General features: G+C 35.7%; 2 protein-coding genes across 2 annotated transcripts in view; one reads left to right on the top strand and one right to left on the bottom strand.

Annotated features, from left to right (window-relative positions):
* The window catches only part of LOC145780752 (dynein beta chain, ciliary-like), a 55585-nt gene extending 49399 nt beyond the window's left edge, over positions 1 to 6186 (top strand). Inside the window, exons 81-91 of the mRNA XM_082592378.1 lie at positions 318 to 478; positions 816 to 1043; positions 1486 to 1677; positions 2034 to 2214; positions 2719 to 2900; positions 3284 to 3438; positions 3642 to 3791; positions 4288 to 4411; positions 4638 to 4767; positions 5113 to 5198; positions 5586 to 6186. Coding sequence (XP_082448504.1) covers positions 318 to 478; positions 816 to 1043; positions 1486 to 1677; positions 2034 to 2214; positions 2719 to 2900; positions 3284 to 3438; positions 3642 to 3791; positions 4288 to 4411; positions 4638 to 4767; positions 5113 to 5198; positions 5586 to 5747 — 1751 coding nt within the window. The 3' untranslated portion in view covers positions 5748 to 6186. The remainder of the gene's footprint in view (positions 1 to 317; positions 479 to 815; positions 1044 to 1485; positions 1678 to 2033; positions 2215 to 2718; positions 2901 to 3283; positions 3439 to 3641; positions 3792 to 4287; positions 4412 to 4637; positions 4768 to 5112; positions 5199 to 5585) is intronic.
* Positions 550 to 12850, bottom strand: LOC145780753 (meiotic recombination protein REC114-like). The gene is made up of 7 exons (XM_082592379.1): positions 12636 to 12850; positions 9199 to 9252; positions 8659 to 8855; positions 7889 to 8008; positions 7371 to 7522; positions 6563 to 6703; positions 550 to 1013 (listed from the first exon to the last, which is right to left on the bottom strand). The coding sequence occupies exons 1-6, from the start codon at positions 12715 to 12717 to the stop codon at positions 6571 to 6573; spliced, it is 738 nt and encodes a 245-aa protein (XP_082448505.1). The 5' UTR covers positions 12718 to 12850; the 3' UTR covers positions 550 to 1013; positions 6563 to 6570.
* Positions 12851 to 14655: the final 1805 nt, after the last annotated feature.

The raw sequence follows: 14655 nt of genomic DNA, 5'->3' as shown, positions 1-14655 counted from the left end.
CATGTATCTGCACAAGCATGGTAGCACCCATGTCAATTATTATATAATTTCAATTTAGTATGTTCATGTTAAGAGACTATATGTATTGCATTATAGTTTTGGTTCTAATGCGTTTCTGCAACAAGGCATTTATGGCCCAGACAGTGCAGATCAGACGTGCAGCCTACTAGATTGCCTGGATCATTGTTACAGAGTAATTAATGTGACAAGCATTACAGAAAACAAGTCGTTGGCGTTTTCGTCATCTTGTGTTAGCTTGGAGGTTAGACTACAGTTACTAGAAGAGTAAAAAGTGTTAAAACAAAACTGTGCGTTAGGTGTCGATCCTCTGAAGGACGTGGAAAGGTTGGGAAAAAGATTGGGATTTACTTTCGACAACAAGAAGTTCCACAACGTTTCTCTTGGGCAAGGTCAAGAGGTGGTTGCCGAATCTGCGCTGGATGTCGCTGCAGCTGACGGCCACTGGGTGGTGTTACAGGTGAAGTTTACCACAAAGCAAAATTTCGTGTTTTGTCTCTTTTATGTCAAGTTCATAAAAACAAACCAATGTCTCATGTACTAAATTTTACTAAAAATACAAAAAACCAAAACACAACAGAACAACGTAATATTATAACACAGCAATTACAACTACATAAAGAATACACTTAACCTGTCAGTTGCAATCGTTTAACTGCATTTTTGTATTGGCAAAAAACAAACATCTTGATGAGGCTATTATAAAACGTTACGTGTGGAAATTAATTTTAGTCTGTTATACGCTATTTACAAAGTATCGTCCAAGTATCCAATAGTGATTTCATTAATATTTACAGAACATTCACTTGGTGGCAAAATGGTTGTCAGCCCTTCAGGATAAACTGGAGAAACATAGCGTGGGAAGCCACCCAGACTTCAGGGTGTTCATTAGTGCCGAACCAGCGTCATCAGCGGACAGCCACATCATTCCACAAGGGATCTTGGAGAACTCCATCAAAATAACCAACGAACCCCCAACAGGAATGCATTCTAATCTACACAAAGCATTTGACAACTTCAATCAGGTAACTACAATCCTAAAAAGCATCAAATTAATACTAGTGGTTAAGAAAGTGTAGTTTACACTTCTTCGGCTTGATGATGTCCGTAATAATTTGAAGGACTAGGTTGGGTTTAACATTAAATAAACAAAAAGAATAAATGACTGATTTAAGTGGAATATACGGTAATATGGATATTGGATAGCCTACATTCAGTCAAGAAAACCAAGTGTAACAACAATGCACCAATGTGGTGACTTTCGCGGTGATACAAAAGTGACATTTTATCGACTTCTTTAATTTAAGTACCTTCGAAAAACTATCAAACCCAACTTTGGCCTGATAAATTGAACAAAACTATAAGAAGGGTGGTCAACATTGAAATGTGCTGCGATAGTCAAACACGGCGTGATTACAATTTCACAACATAAACACGGAGTGAAACGAAGAGAAATCTTGTTCGCAGGATACTTTGGAAATGTGCGCCAGGGAGGTTGAATTCAAGAGCATTTTGTTCTCGCTCTGTTATTTCCACGCGGTAGTATCAGAGAGGCGCAAGTTTGGACCGCAAGGCTGGAACAGGGTTTATCCATTCAACACCGGAGATCTTACCATCTCAGTGAACGTTCTTTACAACTACTTGGAAGCAAATTCTAAAGTAACGACTTGACGTCTTAACAGTTTATATTACTTATTCAAAAACGCTGCAACATTATTTGATAATGTACACGCCTATACAACTTCAGCGGCATAGCCTTGGAAAAACCGGCGAGACAAAAGTTTTCTGAATGCTAAATAATCGAACTTTTCAAATGTTTTTATGCAGTTGTTTGCTCACAAAGCTTCATATTTTATTTTCATAACTCAACCAACGTTGGTGTCGACACAACAAACATAAAGTTGATGTCATAAACGGTGAAAATGACGTCATAAATGGTGAACATGACGTCATAAAGTTTTAAAGTCCACACTTTGATATTGTACGATGTGGTTTGATACTAATTATTTTATTAGGTTCCTTGGGACGACTTGCGATACTTGTTTGGAGAAATCATGTACGGAGGGCACATCACTGATGATTGGGACAGACATCTCTGCAGGACCTACTTGAAGGAATACATGAATCAAGACATGTTTGACAGTGTCATCTATCTTGCACCAGGATTCCCATTGCCACCAAGCTTGGACTACAATGGTTAGGCTTGGATGTTATTATGTTAATTCAACGCATTTCATTCAGACAACATAATTTTGAAAAAGTATTTCTCCACTCACAAGATATCGTAAAATCGATTGCCTGCATTTCCATATGTGCTTTTTAAATTTGAGATTTAAAGAAATAATTTTTCGACTGTCTTGTTGAATCCGCAAAATTATGTTATTTTTGAAGTAATAGTTCAATTTTCGGTTATTATGCGACTACTAAACACGTTTTTTCAGTGATAGCGTGCAGTTATAATGTTACATATTATGCTCAACAGTTGTATGCGTTGTGAAATTAGCGACGCTATCTGGTGACAAAACGTCGGAAACAAAGTTGGTTGTCATTTTCAACATCTCGTGGTAACTTAACCTGCAATTACCAAAAAACGCAAGAAAATATTTCATAACTAAATGCTTCACAGTCCTCATTCTGTATCTGAAGTGTTAAATTTTAACTTGTTTGCATCATTTCAAAGGCACGCACTTCTATTCACAGGCTACCATCAATACATTGATGACGTTTTGCCTCCCGAGAGCCCATACTTGTACGGCCTCCATCCCAATGCTGAAATTGATTTCCTTACTACCACTTCCGATAATCTTTTCCGAACCATTTTGGAACTGATGCCCAGAGACACCAGTGCAGGAGCAGGATCGGGACCAACCCGTGAAGAGAAGGTAAGTTGATGCAGCAAACGATTTGTTGTAGCACAACCGCCCAATGATGTTGACAGGGGGTACTTTTGAACCCAGGCCCAGCTATGGTCCCGAAACTAACCAAAAGGACCAAAACAAAAAAATACCGCATATTTCTTGAAGTTCTGTTGTTTTCTCTAAAAGTGTCTTGTTTAAAAGACCCTGTCCTCTCATTTGTACCAGGTCCAAGCTATCTTCTCACCCGCTTTGCAACCACGTATTTGAAAACTGCAGTGTTTCGTTTTGTTTTACGCTTTCAGCTGTTTTCATTCCTCATAGTAATACTGCAATGGTGAATTTTTACAATGAGTAAAAATTGCCAAAAAAGGTCCATGACCATAACTCATTGCTAATGGCATCAACAGATCAAGACAGTTCTTGACGAGATTTTGGAAAAACTACCAGAATCATTCAACATGGTTGAATTGATGGGGAAGGTTGAGCCAGCAGACAGAACTCCATACGTGGTCGTGGCATTCCAAGAATGTGAAAGAATGAACACACTTACAAACGAACTACGGTAAGAAGAAAATACGTAGTAAACACAGAAGTTTGCAAACATGAAAGGTGGTAAGACTGCTTAGTGCTCAACAGTGTCATTTATGGTTAAACGGCTTAAATTCAGCAGTGATAAAATGATTAGCCTTATTAAACTGAGAATAAATTGTTTTAAAACGACTCTCAGCTGTATTAGCAAAGTCTAATACTTTGGAAATATTTCAGAACGTCCTTGAAAACGCTTGATCTTGGTCTCAAGGGAGAGTTGACTATCACGGCGGCCATGGAAGCATTAGGAAATGCCTTATTCTTGGATTCTGTACCGGAATCATGGGCAGCCAAAGCATACCCATCCATGGCTGGTCTGTCAGCCTGGTAAGTAGAAGTTTTATTTGCGTACATAAAATATCATACATGGATTTTGCCTGCTTGTAACGGTGAGATGACACAGCGGACTTTGCACTAGTAACTAAATATGGGACTTTTTGCCTACTTTACTCTTGAATTTGCTGCAGTTTAACGACATCACACGATAACAAAACTAGTTTTACTTTGGAGTAAAACGGTTGGAACGCTTGGTTAATCTAATCAAAAAAAAGAGCCCAAAATTTAGATACTAAACTCATATTCAGTATACGTTTCAAAAACTATATTGCCTTTATCTTCAGTGAATTAAGTTTTAATTTTGTTATAAAACTATCCCATGCTCATTATTATCACCTCTTCCTTCTGTTGGTAACTGACAAATCAACGGATATAGAAGTTTTTATTCATTTTGAAACTAATATTTTGACTTCTCTCATGCCGCTAAGTGGTTTTGGCATCTAGGTCCTAAATCAAAGTGCATGTTTTATCCATCTCATTCATACAGGTACGCTGATTTGCTGTTGCGTATAAAGGAACTTGAGCACTGGACTGCTGACTTCCAGTTACCTGCAGCCATATGGCTTGGAGGATTCTTTAACCCGCAGAGTTTCTTGACTGCTATTATGCAGGTAGGAATTCAAACAGATAGCGTGTGTTACATCAGTTGATATAAAATATGAAAAAATCTACTTTAACAGCATCGAACTTTTTTTACCTATGATTGCTTAAACAGTTGGAATAGAAGTTTCGGAACTAGTGACAACTCATTTACGTAAAGGTCTGCTTTTAAAAACCCCTATTTCTTGAGGTTTACTCTACCACGAACAATGCTTGATTTACAAATATTTCCGATAGGCGATGGCGCGAAAGAACGAATGGCCGCTGGACAAGATGTGCCTACAGTGTGACGTCACTAAGAAACATAAAGAAGATTTCAGCAGCTCACCACGAGAGGGCGCTTATATCCACAGCTTGTATATGGAAGGTAACAAGATGGCAGAAACGTATTGCAGTATTTCAGTTGTACAGTATACGCCTATTTACGACGTTTTATAGCCTATACAAAATCGATTTTGTTATTCATTTTTTAATAAAAATGAAAGTTGATGTAATTGGTAATGGAAACATTTTAGTTATGTACGGTACGCTGCATAATTTTTGAAAGTATACAAGGATGGTAGCTTCAAAATAGCTATATAAACTTAAGGGAACCAAATTTTTAGGTTAGATCAACAAAATAATAGCAATTTATGGAAACCACTCTCGGCAAAATAATGCAAAATAATTTTGAATTATAGGTTTATTATTCAAAATTTGTGTTTTGTTGTAGGCGCCCGTTGGGACACGCAAACATCTCTGATTTCTGAAGGAATACTTAAAGATCTTACTCCAACAATGCCTGTTATCTTTATCAAGGTAAGCTGAAATATTTATTACATTCTTTTCAATACATAAATTAAAACAAAATATAAAGGAAAAAAAAGGTTAAAACTTTTGTTGCTACTATTTTGATAATGAAACCTTCACATTGTGGTTTGTACTGTACACAGTGTACACCGGTGGGCTGTTATGGCAACATTGCTGTTCGCTGAATTATCACCAGGTGTGATGGTAACAACGTAATACCAGTTTTCAGGAAAACAAAGCAAGTCGGACTAGAAATAGTTTGTGCTAATGTTTGTAACAAAGTAACAACAATCAATTCAGGTTAAAACCTAGTAACTGCATAATTTGTTAGTACAACATAGCTTAAAATTTTGTCCAAGCTGTATCATACCCTGTAACATCATCAAAATCATTTAGGCAATTCCTGTTGACAAGCAAGAAACAAGGAACATATATGCATGCCCTGTGTACAAGACAAAGATGAGAGGTCCAACGTTTGTTTGGACTTTCAATCTAAAGACGAAGGAAAAGCCTGCGAAGTGGACGGTTGGAGGAGTTGCCATTCTGCTCATGGTGTAATCTTACCAAAACAATGTCTTGACTATCGAAAATATTATCTCTGCAAATGGTTTCTAAGATGTCTTTATATTATACTCTTTTCCCACAGTTTTTATAAAACCACTGATGCTGGTCGATGAAGCGCTTTTCAGGCTACCAAAATTATTTTGTTAATGATTGCGATGTCAAAAAGAAATGATTAACATGTCTTGTAAAAATTGCTTTGAAATGGTGATGTGTGCCAAGTAATTCATGTGATTATGTTTCGTTTTTATAATGAAGTCAATTTGCAATTGGTTAATAACTTATTTACTTTTGTACAGATGTTTATTATGTATAAGCACATTGTAACGCATTCACTTCAGCATTCTGACAAATGATAGTATTTAACAGAACTGTGTAACCTTTAAAACTGTGAAGATTTACTTAAATCTACAAATAAACTATATTTTCCTTATTCCTGCGCTGTAGATAAGTCATAACGTCTTTTTGCAAGTGATGAAGTTTTAAGACAAATGACATAAACATTGATACGCTGACGCTCAGAGACAAATGACTTCCAACCATAGGCCTAAATACAAAATAATACTGTATTATCTTAAAACTGTTACATAACACCATATGAGTAGTTGGTGTAAGTGCTCAGTGAAATTGTTACAGTTTTTTTTATAGAATCCAAAAATCAAACACCCAGCAAACATTTAAAAAAGTTTGACATACACAAAGAGCGAGATTTCAACCAAAAACATATTTTACTTTTCAAACATAAAATTGGGAAAAAACACATGGCGCAATGTGTAATAGATATTCCGTCAAAACGTGCTATTGAGACTCACTTGATTGGCTATTTATCATCCATTGATGTAAGTTTATTGAGGGCTGTTTCAACTTTATCCACAAACGTAGGAAAGCTTGGATCGGCGATGCACATGTACATGAACTGTTCCAATCGCTGCTGTTCTTCAGCCGCGTCGGAGCTGAAAACAATAACTGAAGCATAAAATGCATGGACGAAAAATGCGTTTTGCTTTGCTTTCCAACACCTTCCACCTTAAACGCCAACTTTCAACAGAGGATGCTGGATGGCTGGCAAAGTGACTATATTTTTATTAGCAATACTAGAATTTAGATAAATAAATAGAGTTTATCCAGTGCAACATGGCAAACTACGCCTCTAGGTGCTTTACAACAGATGGTGAGAAACAATCCTCCTCATAATGCCCAATAAAATAGAATGTTTTCAAGTAAACTTTGAATTTATTTCAATCTTCAGCTTTTCTGTACAGCCTATTACACAAATTCCAGCAGAAAAAGCTTGGACGCTTCAGCTGCCCTGTTGAGTATTGTAAAGATAAGGTAACATCTACTGTCCTATGCGGTACATGAGAATTGAGAACGCAGAGATCAGGCATTTATGAAGGCAAGTATTTAACACGTAAGCAAAGCATAAAGATAACTGGGCGCTAGACCACGAACAACAATTCTGAAGAGGGTATGTGATAGCCTATACACTATAATACAAGGCGTCAACGAAGCGATTTTAGCAGTCAGGAGTTTGCTGAGGAGCGAGGAAATTAAACTTTGAAGGGGCAAGATAGTACAATATGCAGATTATAGATTTTAGCATGTTATACTTTTACATACCTTAAACTGTCCTCTAAGGATTTGCATTGTCTATAAATCAATGGTAAATCGTTTGTGGTATTTTTCAAGATCTTAGATGTCAATACACTGATGTTTGCTTCTGTCAAGTTGCTGGGAGTTTCATCACCGTCTTTATTAAGTTTATCTTCGTTCTGCATTCAATGCGAAAACTTACTTTGTAAATGTTAAACTACAAACATCGTATTTTTTAGAGTTTGAATCAGTAGGCCTAACTGAACAGACAAAGAGATAATCTAGCCATAAGAATGCGGTGGAATAAACACGTTAAATATTGTTGGACTATTTACAAATTCTTAGTTACGACTATTAACATTATCTAGGAAAAATAAGCTACCTAATTAAAGTGATATGACCATATAATTGTATACAAACGCTTGAACGTCCGATTGGTATGAAGAAATTGATTTCTTATCAAACATACAGTATATAATAAAGTTAGACTTAAACTTGTGCAATAAGCCTATTTTCAGAAGCAGCAGTGGTAAAAATCTCTTTACTTTTTCTTCTTTCTTGTCAGAATTATCTCTAACAGCTTGCCTCACAGTGAAATACAAAGACAAGGCCTCTACGCACTCCCTGCAAGCAGCCTCTGCTGTTTGATCATCGGATTCTGAAAACTGTTTAAAAATAAAACGCAACTTGACAACAGTATTCACAGCGATGTATCTCATCAATTTAAAACTCAAAAGCAATGTTCTGGAGACTGATTTGCTACACTTGGTAGTAGTCAGATTCGAGTAAGTTGGTAGTCTGAGTAGCAGTTGATAAATGTAGTCTTTGTCTACATTTTGTGAAATTTTGGGCATTTTTATGTTACCGTGCAAGCACTGAAATAGATTGTTACCGTGCAAGCACTGAAATAGATATAAAAAAGAAAAGTTAAACAAAATTTAATAGGTTTGCAGTTAAAATTTTGTCGGCAATTTTCAATCATTTATATACAGAGAATTTTTTTTGCAAAGTGAAGTATATTCGATTCTTTCTTCTCATAACTCATCACCACTCTCACAGCGTTAGTGTGAAAAGCTTCACACTTATCTGACATCTAGCGGTTACGTTCACAACGCAGTTTGAAAATTTTTGGCTGTTCAAATTAATGTAAACAAAAAAGATCAAAAAATCCAAAATTTTGTAGTTTGTCAGAAATTTTAGTCATTTAAAGCATTTAAAAGAAAAATTACTGTGCCGAATGACACACATACCAGTAGTTTAAAGATATTTGGTTAAAAAAATCTAGATTCTTAAGCTAATAAAAACAAAAATCTACCTGTACACGAAACATACGGGATTCCTGGCTAACATTGTATAAAAATGACAACATTTCCTTTTTCTGAAAGATTTTCGAAGATTTTGAGTGAGATTTGGCAAACGGAAGGAAAATACTTTCAAAGATATTTTTATCTCGGGTTATTAGCATATGCCCATCTGAAGTCAAGGTAAGTCGTATTACTGATGTTGCAGTAGCTGAAATGCAAGAATTGAAACCTTAAACCGTCTAAAGAGGCATTTAGTTTTACTCTAGAACGGTCACTTTAAATACTAAATTTGTTACCAACCAAAACTTAAAAGGACCAAATTGTTTCAATGCTTGGTGAATCTGAGTAAAAAAATACATAGCTAGTAGGTAGAAGCTCAATAAACGTAGAAGCATTCTGAAGGTTATTTTGTTTTTATTTTCAGTTTTACAAATCAAACGATAAAAATTATTCGATTTGTAGCTTTGAAGATGACAATGAAAAAAAGTATATATAGTAAGTAAATCTATATAAAATTTGTTACAAATTGCTACTACACATCATGCTCTTACATTCCTCTTTTTTCCAATTTCCATTCGATCCAGGCTCCACCTCACTTCCTGGAACTAAATGAAAAATCTTTTAGTTATGTTAAGGTCCATGACAGGTCATTTTTAGTGAGAAGGTAGATAAAGCTAACATCACAGCACAAAACCTTTCTGTCAAGTCTATTGTTAATGAATAACATTCAGACTTGGTACATGCGATTTTCCTTAACTACGTCAACCATTGTATTGCATCACACATGTCTTGGTTATACTTAATTAGTTAATTGTAACTCTAAATATGAAATGTCAGTTTGCATCAGTTATTGTAACTTCTATATTAATTTTGAATAACGCATTTAATAATACAAGCGGTCTTTAGGCTAGGCTCTGCATTAGACCTCCCCAATCCCCGGACTTTCTTTTGTTTTCATCTATATTGTGACTTTTCTGCATGGGTTTTCAATGCTGATTTCAAAAATTTGCATAAAATTTTTTTTCGATCAACGTCTGGGAAGTTATTCGCTGTTGCTTAGCAACAACTTTTTATAAAAATTACAAAAATCCTCTTTAAAACCCCTTTACTTTTAACCTAGTATGCTGATATCTAGATTATCTGAAAACATTTCTTCTGCTGAAGAATTTGAAAAAAAAATTATTAAAATTGGACAATCGGTACCAGAGTTATGACCATTTAAGTACCCAGATTACGCAGTCACGCATGACTGATTTTTGTTAATTTATTGCCAAATGATACTAGAAAAATGGTGAAAGTTGCTGTTAAGGGGTTTTTGGGGGTAAGGAGTTCAAAAAATATATTAAAAAGTGTCTCAGAGCAACAGAAAATAAGTTATTAAAAATTGATACGAACAGTCATGCATGAATGATTTTGTCGCAGTCGCTTCATTCCTGCAATGAGATGTATTCCTTGGGCACCACAAATGTTAAATGCCTGGAGTCATATACAATATAACGTGGAACCGATCATCTCAAGGTAGCTAACAACTGGGTACCCATTGCACTTGATGTTAGAATACACGCTTCATTGCTCGAAAAGAGCTCTGATCAAGTGCAAGAGGGTCACGGTCTGCCACAATTTCAATAGCATCTCTCACCCAGCACAATGTAGTCTATGTATCTAAATGAAGTGGCAAAAATGGATTAAGTCAGCTGAACTTAACGATAACCTTCTGTAATGCATTTCAAGTTTCACTATTGATCAGTTAGCATTTTCTACTTGTATTTTGTATGATTATTGATTATATAACGTATTGTATACACTTCTACTGTCTAACATTCCGTGTGTATTCATGTATCCATCATGGAGCTGAGGAAGAGTAAAATGAACAATGGTTGTTTGCTTGGTAATTTGCAGTCTTTAAAACATTTTAAGGAAGGACAATTTAGACTAACTACTGGAGATGTTCTTTAGAAATACATATTATCATCTTCAATTAAATCCTCGTAACCACCAGAGTGGGAAGCTCGCAGCTTGGGATACAGCAGTATGTCTAGCAAAAGTATGGCAGCCTGCTTGCATTCCACTGATGACAAAACAAAATATCCAAAACAAAATTATTTGTTTGGTTGATGAATACAAGAAATACAAACATGCCAAAAAGGAATCTGCTGCCTTAATTAAATTTCAAGAAACACTAACAACACGATTTATAATATCTGCTAAGAATGCCGAAAATCTTAATAACAAAAACAAAATATTGCTACCAGAAGATAAAGCAGAAGATATACAGTTTCTTAAATTACTTGAAACAAACCAACCAGCATCTCTTGAACCCCTTGATAGAAAGAGGTTGAAACGCTTCAAGAATTATGCATTGAAGAATCGAATAACGGTAATAAAGTATGATGTGTGTTTGTTCCCAGTATGCTTAACGGCCCAATGATTTTTAAAGTAACATACCTATTAATTTTTGATACGGATGCATAAACAAGATGTTTTTTACAGATAAATGCAGATTTTCAGCCATCTACCTCAGGACTTAATTTACTCTCCTCGTCATCTTCTGATGTCATCTTTCCAATAAATTAAGTCGAATCTGCACTCGAAATTTAATTAAGGCAGCAGATTCCTTTTTGGCATGTTTGTATTTCTTGTATTCATCAACCAAACAAATAATTTTGTTTTGGATATTTTGTTTTGTCATCAGTGGAATGCAAGCAGGCTGCCATACTTTTGCTAGACACTGTATCCCAAGCTGCGAGCTTCCCACTCTGGGGGTTACGAGGATTTAATTGAAGATGATGTATGTATTTCTGAAGAACATCTCCAGTAGTTGGTCTAAATTGTCCTTCCTTAAAATGTTTTAAAGGCTGCAAATTACCAAGCAAACAACCATTGTTCATTTTACCCTTCCTGAGCTCCATGATGGATACATGAATACACACGAAATATTAGACAGTAGAAGTGTATACAATACGATATATAATCAATAATCATACAAAATACAAGTAGAAAATGCTAACTGATCAATAGTGAAACTTGAAATGCATTACAGAAGGTTATTGTTAAGTTCAGCTGACTTAATCTATTTTTGCCACATGATTTAGATACATAGGCTACATTATGCTGGGTGAGAGATGCTATTGAAATTGTGGCGAACCGTGACCCTCTTGCACTTGATCAGAGCTCTTTCCGAGCAATGAAGCGTGTATTCTAACATCAAGTGCAATGGGTACCCAGATGTTAGCTACATTAAGATGATCGGTTCCACGTTACATTGTATATGACTCCAGGCATTTAACGTTTGTGGTGCCTATGGAATACATCTCGTTGCAGGAATGAAGCAACTGCGACAAAATCATTCATGCATGACTGTTCGTATCACTTTTTTAATAACTTTTTTTCTGTTGCTCTGAGACACATTTTAATATATTCTTTGAACTCCTTACCCCCAAAAACCCCTTGACAGCAAGTTTCACCATTTTTTTAGTATCATTTGGCAATAAATTAACAAAAATCAGTCATGCGTGACTGCGCAATCTGGGTACTTAAACGGTCATAACTCTGGTACCAATTGTCCAATTTTAATAATTTTTTTTTCAAATTCTTCAGCAGAAGAAATGCTTTCATATAATCTAGATATCAGCATACTAGATTAAAAGTAAAGTGGTTTTAAAGGGGATTTTTGTAATTTTTATGAAAAGTTGTTGCTAAGCAACAGCAAATAACTTCCCAGACGTTAATCAAAAAAAAATTTTATGCAAATTTTTGAAATCAGCATTGAAAACCCATGCAGAAAAGTCACAATATAGATGAAAACAAAAAAAAGTCCGGGGATTGGGGAGGTCTACTCTGCATGAACTACAGTTGATAAAATAACACAATTTTATTTCATGTAGGCTACAGTTCAAATCTGTTTTAAATGTTGCACTCTGATACCATACTTTGCAAATAGTTAAGTGTTTCTTCAACATTTGCATTTTAGCCTACTTTGTAATCTTACTTTTTATACTTTCATGTGGTTGGAATCTAGAATATACTTTTAGACACCAATGCTTCACTTGCCCTGGGACATGTGAATTCATGTCTTCTGTCTAGATTATCTTTTTATTTGTAGTCACAATTGAAACCAATGATCAAATTTACAGGCTGTAAAGGCTATAAATTGCAGCCTAGATTACCACTTTTTGGAAACACTAGTACCTATAGTATGTGAGAAATTCCTGTAGATTTTATAAGATAGCAAGACTATGTTATTCAAATTAACAGCTATTTAACCTTAAAAGTCTTTCAAATAATCTATTATCTGGCAGAAAAATAGCAACATAAGATTGACTGGTGATTGCCTGGGCTCATTAGGACAAGCAGTGTACAACTGTACATTTTATATATTTAGACTTATTTTTAGGCCTGCTTTGACATTTAAACAAATAAACTCTCTACCTAACAAGTGCTCTAGTGTAGTGTAGTACTGAGGCTGTACTAGCAGCCTATGGAGATAGGCTAACTGCAAATTCAAGTGTCCTAAACTGCAATGGTAGAAACACATCTTCCACTATCATCCTGTTTCTATCACAGAGAGCATAAAAGTTTCATGCATGTAGCCAACATGAGAAATAAATTCCTTTTAAGCAAGACAATTATTGAAAGCTTTTTCAGATTTAATCACAGTGGAAATAATGTGGATGCCAGAATGATATTTAATCACTGTGTCATTTTACCAAGATGGCAGAACATCGAAATGATGCTCAAACTGAACCGACCCAAAACATACAGCCAAGCCTTGCATGCTTGCTAGTTGCAATGCCAAACATCATAGATCAATATTATTGATACATGTGTGAACTGTGAGGTAGGTGTACTTAATCTCATTCACCACACCAACTGCTCAGCATCAGTAGCCAGTTTTCTCTTCCATACTCAAACACAACACAAAGATTGCAGCACTTACATGATATGATGCAGTTGATGCTATTATAAAAGGTTTAAAAAGCCTTCAAAGTCAGCTGAAGCCAAACCTAACTTCTGTTGAACTTCAAGCTCAATAGCTTATTATCTACTGTGTTGGTGAAAACTGAGTCAAAATAACTAAAAATCAAATATATAAACTAATTCTTTAGCCTACATGCCAAATCAGATATGGTAAATAATTTACATGAAAGGACTGCCATTTTTTAGTAGGCTACAATATTGGTAGCGTACCGTATCTAATATAAATAAAGTCAATCTATTTGATCCAGAAGCTCAGAAAAAAACATTAAGCCAATCTGGTCAGCTTCTTGATGGTAAAAAGTACTGCACTGTATTATTATTATATGACAAACATAGCAGAGTAAGGTAGAAGCGACAAAACGTGGACGTTATAGGCTAGCGTGCATGATACCAAAGCAGGACAATCAGTTCAAAATATGGCACGGTCGCAACTCCTTTAATAAAATTTTTATAAATTGAAAACAAAAAGAAAAAAAAAGGCTAGTGAGTTTTTTTCTTTAACAATTAATATGAGTAAAAAAAAATTCTAAATTCATATAATTTTTAGGTGTTACGACCGTGCCATATTTTTAACTGATTGTCCAGCTTTGCTATCATGCACGCTATAACCTCCGTGTTTTGTCGCTTCTACCTTTTTCTAGACCTCTGCTATGTTTAATCTGATAAAAAAACGCATATTATTTTCACATGCTTTTTCTTGAAGGGGCGGCAAAATCTGAATCCGCCCCGGGCGGCACATTCCCTAGCTACGCCACTGAATTGAACAGACGTCCCGCCCCGATAGCTCAATTGGTTAGCGCGTCACTTCTGGAACGAAGAAGCTTCAAGATCAAGCGGCGCTGGTTCGACTCTCAGGATGTGCGCTTGAGCAACGCACGTTAAGGACTGCTCTCCATTCAGCGGCATCTAATGGATGGAATAGTTCCCCGGCAACAAGACTTCAACAATCGGAAACTTCACTCTGTCAATCTCGGTGACCGGGCCTGCGTCAGTGATTCAAAGCCTCTACAAGTATGCGAAACTGCCAGGAT

This window comes from Aplidium turbinatum, chromosome 12 (assembly GCF_918807975.1).
Source record: "Aplidium turbinatum chromosome 12, kaAplTurb1.1, whole genome shotgun sequence".
NCBI lineage: Eukaryota > Metazoa > Chordata > Ascidiacea > Aplousobranchia > Polyclinidae > Aplidium > Aplidium turbinatum.
This window is presented reverse-complemented; position numbering and strand designations above follow the sequence as displayed.